General features: G+C 55.2%; 1 protein-coding gene across 1 annotated transcript in view; it reads left to right on the top strand.

The window, feature by feature from the left end:
• Positions 1-11,439, top strand: part of NRXN2 (neurexin 2) — a 98,971-nt gene that overhangs the window by 29,775 nt on the left and 57,757 nt on the right. The window contains exons 6-7 of the mRNA XM_040639309.1: positions 7,440-7,601; positions 8,339-8,777. Coding sequence (XP_040495243.1) covers positions 7,440-7,601; positions 8,339-8,777 — 601 coding nt within the window. The remainder of the gene's footprint in view (positions 1-7,439; positions 7,602-8,338; positions 8,778-11,439) is intronic.

The following is an 11,439-nucleotide window of genomic DNA, read 5'->3' as shown; positions in this document are numbered from 1 at the left end:
CGATTGTTTTTGGCGTCCTGGACAATCTTTAGATTTTGCTTCTCTCTCGTTTAGTTTTCCTCTTTCCCTTTTCTTTCTTTTTTGGTCCGAACTCAAATCCAAAAGACAAATGGAAACCGAGGAATTTGGCCTGTCCCTGCCCTAACCCTGACTCCTGAATTCAGATTCCTGGCCAGAGAGGCCTGGGGGCAGGTCCCATGTTCATGGGCTCTGGTTAGACCAGCCCCGATGCCAGGCTGCTGATTTCTGTTGCTTTATTTTGTTCCTTTCCCCCCACACCCCCCGCTCCCTCGTTTTTTCTCTTTGATTTAGTTTCTTTCTTGGTCTCCTGAAAATCCATGGAAAACACCATCCCATGACATGCTACGCTCTGCTCACTGTCAGCTCCCGGACCGGCCCCTCCGGTTGGGAGCGGGGCTGGGGCTGAGCCTCCAGTGGCAGCCAGCTGGGCAGATTCCTTAGGGGGGGAGGGTGGCCTTGGGAGATGCGGAGCAGCCTGGGACCAGTTCATACCAGTTGGGGGCTGTCCCATGCTGGCTTCCAGGGAAGAGGTGGCATCCCCTCCCTCACTCCTCAGCCTTGAGGGTTCGTGGTTCCGTCTCCCCCCACATTTGCATGGCATGAATGGTCTTTTCCCCCCAGGAGGGATAGCGGCCAGTTCCCCCCACCGCTCTGCTGTTCTGACTAACACTGTGTTTCACACTGTCTTCCTTCCCCCCCATCTCCCCCGGACCTCAGTCCCCTGCCTGTCCCGCATGGCCTCTGACGGGGTGGTTACCTTCCATGGTGAGGGGGTGAAAGGAGGAGGTGCAGTAGGGGGGAAGCGGGGCTAGCTGTTGCCAAACTCCTCTGTTTGGGTTGGGCTCAGTCCCGGTGAGTGTCAATGTGGGTGTCTGCGTAAACGCAGCTGGTGTGTGTTGGTGTGTGGGTGCGACTGTGGGTAAATGTTGGTGTGACATTTAGGGGGTGTTAGTGGGAGACTGTGCTGTGTGTCTGTGGGCTTCTGCTGGTGACTCCACACGTGTGAATGCTGGTGTGAGCTGCGGGCTGCGGGACTGTGTGGAGGCTGGAGCCTGGGAAGGGCTCTGGGTGGAGGCAAGCAGTGGGGGCGGGCCCTCAAGTCTGGGGCCACGGTGGGCAGGAGCAGCGCAGGAGCTGGGGCTGGCCCTTTGCTCCTCGCCTTGCTCGGAGTGTGTTCCCGCGGGCTGTGGTGTGTGCCATCCCCTGGGATTCCCTCGTGCCCGCCCGCCCCGGCTCTGCTGCAGTCGGCAGTTAGTCATCGCCTATTAATAATGCAGAGTGATTGAGCACCAGGCTGGGGACCCTGCACATGGACGTGTCTGCTCCCGTGGGGCCCGCGCTGCTTGGGGCAGCTGGCTGGCCACGAGGGAAGCTTGCTAGCTGGGGCTTCCAGTCTGAGCGGCTCCCCCACCTCCCCAGGGGCTCGACCTGCGAGGCTCCGTCTGGCCTGTCCTGATGCTTCCGTGGGCCGTGTTTCCCTGCACCCACAGACCCGTGGTGGCCCTGTCCTCTGCCCTGTCCCTGAGACAGTGCCCACAGCCGCAGCCATCCCAACCCTTCCCGATCCAAGACCTCAGCTGGTCACTCCCAGGCATTCTGGTATTCCAGTAGAACCAGGTGGTGGTCCCGGCGCCATGCCACACACAGGCTCTGCTCTCCAGCTGCTGCTTCTAGAAGTTAGCTGCTGTCTAGCCCTCCGGCCAGGCCAGTCCAGGAGCTGTGCATTTGGAATTCTTTCTTTATAAAGCTTCACTGGACAGCCAGCCTGTGACTTTGGGGACAGAAAGGAGGCAAGATAAACCCGTGTGGCGCACCCCAAACACCAGGGCAAAGCCATCTGAGAATCAGGACTCCGTAGACTTTCCTTCTGGTCTCGGTTCAGTTAAAAACTGACCACGCGGACTTGGGCCAAAGCTCAGTCTGCTCGTCTACTGAACAGCTGATAACATACATCGCCTGTTTCGTGGGGTCAGTGTGCCGATCAAGCAGGGCATTAGAAGTGAAAGCATATGTAGTCTGCAAAGGAAATTATGATTTTATTCATCTTTATAACATGTTAACTGATTATCTATCTGAGGGTTTCCAGGGTTGAGGATGTTTTGCAGAGAAGTGATTCCCTTCCCATAGCAAACCCTGGAGAATCCAGCATCTCTGGCCCCACAGGAGATCCTATTACCATCCCTTCTTAGGAATCAGTCTCAAAATAACTGCGTGAAACCCCAGAATGCCTCAGGAATTGGCCTGGGGAGGAGGAGGGAAGGTGGAGGAACGTGGCAAAGTTGGTTAACAGGCAGATGGCCTTGTCCGTTTTCAGCCCTGGCAAGGAACGCTCCTGCTACATTCTAAGTTTTTAAAGTCCACGGTGTGAGCGTCACTGCTTGATGATCCGGGCTGGTTGCCTCTCGGTGGTCTGAGGAGCTTCACAGACCCTCGAAAATCTGTCCCCAGGGATCAGCCCTTTCAGGGGAAGACTGGAGTTGGAGCATGGAGCCCCCAAAGAGACGGGCTTCACCCTGTTCTTACTCTCAGGCATTCCTCAGCCCCAGTGCCTGCTGGCTTTGGATTTATTTTTACTAACTCATTTTTATATGGTCTCTTTTCTTGTTATTGGAGCGCTCCTCCTTGGGGGAGAGGGTGGATACAGACCAAAAAGGCCAGTCCCTTTGAGAGGTTTGGGTCAGGTGTGGTCAGGATGATGGCAGTTTTCTTGTAAAAATGATAATAGTTTTTTTGCACACACACTGGGGTCTTTGATTCTGCTAAATAGCTCTCACATCCTGAATATGATTTAAACTTGACAAATGCCTAGGTTGAGGCATCAGGCAGAGACTGTTGTCAGTTAACCGATGGGGAAACTGAGGCCCAGAGAAAGCCGGGGGGGACCACATAGCAGTTATGGAGCGTCCGCTGCCTTCACTTCTGTTATCTCATTCGATCCGCATCGTCAGCCTGGGAGAAGTACGAGTGATGGAGGTTGTTGCACCCCCTTTACAGATGAGAGGCAAAGATTGTTCTGGAAAATGGTAAAGGCGAAAGACGAACCCAAGGTTTCTGACCCGAAGTCTTTCCCCTCTAGCGCCAAACTTTATCAAATCCAGATGTCAGGAGGTGCTGTAGGGCTGTAACTGCTGGCCGAGGCGTTTTGCTGCGATCTTTTCAACTTGATTCTCCCTGCAGCTCCTCCCGACCCCAAACAGATGGCTGAACTTGAGCAGGTAGCGGGCCTGCACCACCTCCCTCGGCCATCCTGTCTTCAAGCCCTCCTCCCACCCCACTTACTGCTAAGGGGAGGCCTGGGCCTTCTTCCTAAACTCGTTGTTCTTAACCACCATTGGCTTCTGGATCCCTTTGAGAATCTGATGACAGCAATGGACAAATGAGACAATTTTGCATACAGTGGTGACGGCCTTCAAAATCCCAGGAAACCCATCTAGCCCACCCACAAGTCAAAAACATCGGCCCTTCATCTTATTCTCCCCTGAATAAATCCCCCTCCTAAGGGGGTCAGTGACCCTGTGATCCTAGCAGGCAGCTGGGAAGGGCTCTGGATGATGCCAGAGCAGCTTTCCCTGTCCCTCAGCCTTTCCTCCTGGGTCAGGACAGGCATGGAGTGCACCTGTAGGGACCGTTGTGGTCAGGACCCGGTTTCACATCCCACTGGCCGGCCTAAGAGGAGACAGGCGGAGTAGAGCCGAAGAGAGGTGGGCCCAGCAGGGAGGGCTGCGACCCCGCCCGGGTCAGAGGCTGCCCCTTACGGCCACCTCCAGCCTCCCTCCATGCTCCTGGGGTGTGGAGGGAGGCTGGGCTCCCGTGTCTTGGGTGCTTCACCCCTTCTTCCCTGGCTGTTCATGGCTGTTCCAGGGCAGAGCTTTGGCTCCTTCCCGTTGGCCTCCTCAGTCCTCACTCAGGGCCCCACCTGTCCAGGTTGATGGGTTGGTGTGGCCTGGGTGCCGAGTGTCTGCTGTGTCTCGGGTGCTAGCCGTGGTCCTGAGCCTGAAAGGAGGATGCTTGGAAATGAGCCGGTCAGGACTTCCTCCCGCTGCCTTCGGCGGGATGTGGTGTGTGAGCAGGTGTGTCTGGGTCAGTGGTCAGTACTGAATGGGTGGTGGGCATGAGCATCTGAGTTACCCTCTGGTGAGGAAGATCTGAGCCTCGTGTCTCTCCCCTGTCTTTCTCGACCCATAAATGTCTCTGTCCTAGTGGTGGCTCCTCTCTCCTCCTCCATTGGAAGGAAGCTTCTCCTTCCTGCACCCACCGCTCCCTTGCCTCCATCTCTGCTCTTCCCCATCTCCCCTGGCCCCGCATGCCTTCTCACCTGCGGCTGCCTCTCTCTCTCCTCTCCAGCTGGGCCTGGCTCCCAACCCTGGCCCTCTAACCCGCATGTGTCCAGCTGCACAGGCTGCTCCTCGCACGGCCCCCCTGCCCTCCTCCCCCGCCGGCCCCACCCCTTCCAGAAGCTGCGCGGGGAGGGGGGGTTGGGGGGCAGGGGCATCACAAACCCCTGGGGTGGAGGGGGACGGGGGAATTACTCCCCTGTTTCTTGCTTTTACTAACGAACCTGCCATTTTTGTGTCTGGACTTTGATTTGTCTGAGGGAACAGTCGGGTTTTACTAATCTCCGTCATCTCCCTCCTTGCCTTCCCCAGAGATTGTCCTCCATTCCCCCTACTCTCGGCTTCCTTTCTACCCAGTGCCCATCTCCCCCGTTCTCCCTCTACTTCCTCCACCCCCAGGCTGACCCCACCCTTCCTCCATGCACCTCCCTGTGTCACCCTGTCTCCTGCTACCCTCTCCCTCAGCCCCTGGGCCAGGGCTGCTCTAGAAAATAGTTGTGAATTTGGGGGACAGATAGGAGGGTGATTAAGGCAGCCCTTTTCCAAAAGGGGCACCACATGGCGGTGGTTTGCATAGAGCGAGAGTGGGCAAGGTCAGGTTCTCACCCAGTCTGAAGGGGAATTGAGGAGCGTGCTCCCCACAGGTCAGGTCCTTCTAACTCTAGAATGGCAAAGGCAGACGAACTCACTGCATGGGCTGGGCCAAACAGAGACCATAGGATGAGGAAAATGGCCGTAGCTGGTGCCCTGGCTGCTGGGGCTGGGGAGGGAGGACATAGCCGAGTGGCTCCGGGGGAGCTGGAAGGCTGAGAAGGCCAGGGAAGCCTCCTCCTGAGGCCCTTGGGGGCCAGTGGGGCCCTCCCCCTACACAGAAGCCAGGGCCCCCGATTAGAGCAGTCTTGGACGGTGGAGGCTCTGTCCACTCAGGGCTCCTGAGGTGTTGGGCTTATAGATGGGACACAGGTGGTGAGAGCCCAGTGTTTCTCTGGGTCACGAGGTGACTTGATGTTTGCCTTTAATGACCATGATGTGTCCCCTGGATCGTGCTGCGATTAATGTGGTTACAGGGACGTGTCAGGCCAGGTTCCTGCCCTTCAGGAGCTGACCGTCTAGCTGCGGTGACCAGACACAGGCTCAGGAACCAATTAGTGGCCCATTTTCTGGTCTTGGTGTGGGATCAAGAGTGGAGGTGCAGGGTGGGACAGAGCTGAATTTGTCCTAGGGAGACCCCTTCACCTACCACCCCTCCCTGTCCTATCCCACCCCTTCACCCCAGTCCCCTTCTTCCCTTGCCCCATCCCCCTTCTGCCCATCCTAATCTTGTCTGCATGTTTTTGTGACTAATACTTTGACCCTTCCCTTTTCCACCCCGATCCCTACTTCCCAGCCTCAGGTGGGTGGAGGGAAGAAGAAATAAAAACAATAATGACCAGCCCTCCCCTCAAAATAAGATTCAAAAGCTTTTGAACTGCCCCCTCCCACAAAGACCTTCTGTCCTTGAACCTGGTCCCCCAGCACAAGGTTTGATGGTTCCCAGGAGGAGGCCCCTTCAGCCCTCACTCTGCTCAGCTGTACCCCCACTCACTGTGAGTGAGGGGGACTTGAGGGCCCTGTGGGGGAAGGTCCCTTGCCTCATTCTGCCCATGTTCTTTATGAGTTCCTAACATCCTCCTCCCACCCCCATGACAATGGAACCCTGGAGACCAGTCTCGGGAAGATGGCTGGTGACATGTGCGTATGGTCCAGTGTGGGTGGGGACATCACAGGATGTGATTGGAAGGCCCAAATCTCCAGACTGTGCCTGAAAAGAGGGTCCTGAAGCATGTTTGGGGATTGGGAAGTAGGGGTGAGCTGTGGTCTGCGGAAGCACAATGTTGGGTTCTCCGTGAGCCAGCTTCCCCAGGTGACCATCCTAAGCCACAGCTTCCCTACAGTGGGGCGCTCATGGTCCTGAAGCCCTTGGTTTTCCCCCCACAGTCTTGCTGGATCTCTGGAGCCCTTGTGGGCTGCTCCTATGGCTAAACTTTTCCGGGGCCACGTGGGCATTTGTCTGGGGAGGGGATAGACAGAGAGTTCCCTGGATCTGTCACTCCCCGCCAAGGTCACTTCTGCCTTCCCCAGGCCATTGCTGAGCCCCTGTCCTCTCCTTGGAACATCGGGTACTCCCCCCTCCTTACGTTGCTTTCTTAGCTGACTTTTCAGCCCAGGGCTAAGATATCGTGAAGTTAGCCCTGTCCCCCTGTTCCCTAACCTGGCCGTGAGTAATGAGGGTGGGGTTAGTAGGGAAGATAACAAAGAAACGAGGGCAGGTTGATGAATAGATAAAGGGCTACCCTCTCGTTGGAGACAAGAGAGCCACCCGCATACAGAGGAGCCTGGGGAATAAAGACACAGACTCGGGAAGAAGGCACGGACCAACGGGAACGCTTGATGTTAGGGTGGTGGTGGGAATCAGCCCTGAGGGTGTTATGCATGCCCCAGGATGTTCCAGCACTCCCCAGTAGTATCTGAGCTCCTGTCCCACATGCCCTCGCTATCTCCCATTTCCCTGCCGGTCTAAGACAGGACTTCTCAGTGCCCCGAAGGGATGGCCACAGGTTGAGACAAAGCCACCAAGATCCAAGGAGAACTGGTGTTCTCTACCTCCTTTATGAAAGATGCTCTTAAATCACATGAGGGTCCAGAGAGCACCGCAAGAGGAAGGGAGTGAGGATGCCATTTGCACCCCCCCATAACGGGGCCTTGTCCTGAGGTCCCTACTCCTGTTTGGAGCCATTTCCAGGACGTGCTTCTTCTGTTCTTCATGGTGGGCACTCCCAGTACCCTTCAGGCCTCTGCCTGCTGAGTTGGGGGCTGTGGGGCAGGCCTTAGCCCACCCTGAAACCATCAAATCTTGTGCTACCTCCTTTCCTGCCTTCCCTCTCTCCCCCCACTGTTCCTCTTCCAAGACAAGCAGACATAAAAATGGGGGGTCCCCCTCCCCCACAGCCCCCTGGCCCCTCCCTTGCCCAGCCCGTGGCTTTTCCCAGGGAGTTGATGCCGGTTGTCTCCTTGTCTCTCCCCCTCCCTCCCTGGGCTGGGCAGGTGACCATCTCGGTGGACGGGATCCTGACCACCACAGGCTACACGCAGGAGGATTACACCATGCTGGGCTCGGATGACTTCTTCTACATTGGGGGCAGTCCCAACACGGCTGACCTGCCGGGCTCACCCGTCAGCAACAACTTTATGGGCTGCCTCAAGGACGTGAGTAGGGCTAGGAAGGGTCTGGGGTCAGCCAGAAAACCCTTTGGTTCCTGTGTTCAGTGTGATTTAATCTGAGCTGGCCAGTGGCCAGGTGGGGGAAGACCTCCCCTCTTTAAAACCTAAGCATCATTGACTCCATCAAGAAGTTTCTCTCCTCTCATTTCCGTGAGCCTCCGAAGTACCCCGTCCTCTCAGAGGACCCTCGAGGGCAGCAGTGGTGCAGAGGAAAGAATACGGGATGTGAAGACTAAAGACCTGTGTTTGGTCTTGGCTCTTCCCCCCACTAGCTCTGTGACCTTGGCCAAGTCTGTTGGCCTAATTCTTAGTTTCCTCATCTGAAAAATGAGTAGTTGGTACCTAGTTCTCAGGGTGGGTGTGAGGGGCAGATGAGAATGTAAATAAAAATACCTTGTCAATTGGAAGATTTCCACTAGATGTGAGCAGTGATTGTCTTGCCATTATTATGAACCATGCGCAATTCAGCAGGTACTGAGGGCCGCCCTGCTAGGCTGGGTGGGAGGACAGAGCACAGACCATAAGTGGGGCAAGGGAGATGTCTGTTCACAGCCTCTGTGCGTGAAGTTCCAGAACGGAGGTCCAGGCCAGTGATCCAGTGGCACTGAGCAGGCCACCCGCCCCCCATGATAGGGTCCCACGGTGGCTGCTGCTGCTGGGCAGGAGTGGCCAGGCCCTGAGCTGCTTTTGCCCTTCATCCCTGACCCCACCCCTCCCTGCAGGTGGTCTATAAGAATAATGACTTCAAGCTGGAACTATCCCGCCTGGCAAAGGAAGGGGACCCCAAGATGAAGCTGCAGGGGGACCTGTCATTCCGCTGCGAGGATGTGGCTGCCCTCGACCCCGTGACCTTCGAGAGTCCTGAGGCTTTTGTGGCACTGCCCCGCTGGAGTGCCAAACGCACTGGCTCCATCTCCCTAGACTTCCGCACCACTGAGCCCAATGGGCTGCTGCTCTTCAGCCAGGGCCGGCGGGCTGGGGCTGGGGCCGGAAGCCACAGCTCTGCCCAGCGGGCTGACTACTTTGCCATGGAGCTGTTGGACGGCTACCTCTACCTCCTGCTGGACATGGGCTCTGGGGGAATCAAGCTGCGGGCGTCTAGCCGCAAGGTCAATGACGGCGAGTGGTGCCACGTGGACTTCCAAAGGGACGGGCGCAAAGGTCAGGAGGCCTGGGGGGTGGGGGCCCCTTCTACTCCCCCCGCCCCCGCCTGACTTCCTTTCCAGGCCACGCCCACTCTCCTGGCCACTCCTCCATCCTTTCCAGGCCCCTCCCACTGCTGTCTTCCCTCCTCCTGGCCATCAGCCCCTTCATTGTCCCTCCTGTCATGGTGCATTGATGGGAAGAGCATAGTGTTTGTAGCTAACAGAGCTGGGTTCCTACCTCTGCTCTCTCACTTACCGTGTGTGTGTGACTTTAGGCCCTTACTCAGCCCCTTGAAGCCCCAGTTTCATTATCTATAAAAGGAACCATTACACTGGGCTCCTTAAGAGGAGAAAATAAGAGAATATCTGTAAAAGCATTAGCATAGTGCCTAACACAGATTAGATACCCCATTCTCCTTTAAATAAACAAACAAAAATCTTCCCAGCCATGCCTCCCTTCTAGCTAGGTCCATGCAACTTTCTTTTAAATCACTCAACGAGTACTTAACAGAGTACAAACGGTGTGCCAGGTGCTGTCCAAGGTGCTGGGTTGGGGATGGTAGCGGACGGAACAGTTGTTCGCTGCCAGGGAGCTCGTGCTGTTGGGGAGAGGGGCACAGGAGCACCCGACACTCCCACCTGGTGAGGTTTCCAGCACAATAAAGCAGCAGGGCAGAGAGTGCTCGGGCCAGGCAGGTGCTGTTTCTTGAAACTTCTGTTGCTTCCAACCACCCTTCCCTCTACTCTTCCTTTTTGGTCTTCTTTTCCTATCCTCTTGTTTTCTGCCCAATTCTCTCTTCACTCTTCTCCATCTTGTTGATCACGAGGGAACCAATTGACGTAAAGGAGAACTGACACATTATCCAACATAAGCACTTACCAACATTAGCTAAATTGTTGTGCCCTCCCCCAGTTGTCACTGCACCAGGCCTTTGAGGGGCTGTTTCCCCCCACACACCTTCCTGGGAGGAAGGAGCCCTATGGCTCGTGGAAACATCAGCCTCTCATGGCTGGCTGTTTCTTCCTTCCTCTTTTCCAGGGAAACATCACCTTCCCCAGGCTTTACATGGGTTCATCCCCTGGTTTTGTCTTGTGATGGCATCCGGGGGTCTTCACAGAGCACTTGCTGTCTCCCAGGGTTTCCCCATAGGTGACTAGTGACTCTCTAGGTTGGAAGTCTGCCCAGGCCTTGCAGAGAACCCCAGGGCCTTCTGCTCCCCTCTCCCTGCATGAGGTGGTCTCCTTAGCCTCCCACCAATCTCTAGAGCCCACATACCAGGTCTGGCTGGTCCTTGGGTCACTGTTTGACCAGCTCTGGCCATTTCTGATGTCCCACGTTCAGTTATGCACCTAAACCCAGACTTGGGGCAGTCATCCCAACAAAGCTCTCCTTGATCTTTTCCATGATTTTTTTTAAATTGTGTTAAATTACACGTAACATTACCATTTTAACCATTTTTAAAGTGCACAGTTCAGTGGCATTAAGGACCTTCACACTGTTGTACAACATTACCTCCATCCACCTCCAGAACATTTTCATCTTCCCAAACTGAAACTCTGTCCCCGTGAAACACTAACTCCCTGTTCCCCTTCTCCTGGCCCCTGGCAGCCACCATCCTACGTTCTGTTTCTATGAATGCACTACTCTAGGGGCCTCCTGTAAATGGAATCACATAATAATTGTCCTTTTGTGTCTGGCTCATTTCACTTCGTGTGTTTCCAGGTTCATCCATGTTGTAGCTGGTGTCAGCATTTCCTTCCTTTTCATGGCTGAATAATATTCCATTGCATATAAACACCACCACCCCACCTTTTGTTTGCCCATTTATCTGTCCATGGACACTTGGGTTTTACATTTCCATGTTTTGGAGCAAGGATCTGGAGGAAGGGCTGGACTCACTTTAACCTCCTCTTGCTGACTCTATTATACATTCTTTTCCCAACCCTTCCTTTCCCTCCTTCTTCCTTCTCCCCCATTTGGTTCATTTTCTGAGTCCAGCTGGGCAGTGTCCATGTCCAGGAGGCCCCACAGCAGGTGGCTAGAGCCAGCATCTGGGGATTCTGCTACCAGGAGGGATGTGGGTGATCAGAGGGCCATATTTGGGGGCCTGGTAGGGGAGTGAGTTTTAGCAGCGAGACCCTGGAGCCTCTGACACTTGTCAGGGGAGAAAAGCTAGGGCCATGTTATTAAAATGGGGCACAAGAGAATGATTTCTCTGGCTCAGGAAAGGTTTTGAGCAGAGGAGAACGTGCTTTAGGTTAGGAGACCCATCCATAGAGGAGGCCCTCATTCTCCTTCCTGAATTTGACGCCCTGTACTCATGCTTTGATCTCCTACTGCACCCCCTACCCTGTCCGAGATCTCTGCCCAGTCAGGCCTAATGTAGACCAAACCCTCCTTACCTCTCTTTAACCCCGTGCAGACAGGCAGACTTTTTAAAAAAAATTTTATTTATTTATGAGAGAGAGAGAGAAAGTGAGAGCACAAGTGGATGGTTTGGGGGGGTGGGTGGGAGGGTGGGGCAGGGGGAGAGGGAGAAGCAGACTTCCCGCTGAGCAGGGAGCCTGATGTGGGGCCCAGTCCCAGGACCCTGGGATCATGACCTGAACTGAAGGCAGACACTTAACCTACTGAGCCACCCAGGTGCCCAAAGACTTTTTTTTTTTTTTTTTTTTTT

Source organism: Ursus maritimus, unplaced genomic scaffold, assembly GCF_017311325.1.
Source record: "Ursus maritimus isolate PB19 unplaced genomic scaffold, ASM1731132v1 scaffold_23, whole genome shotgun sequence".
In the NCBI taxonomy this organism is placed as follows: Eukaryota; Metazoa; Chordata; class Mammalia; order Carnivora; family Ursidae; genus Ursus; species Ursus maritimus.
This window is presented reverse-complemented; position numbering and strand designations above follow the sequence as displayed.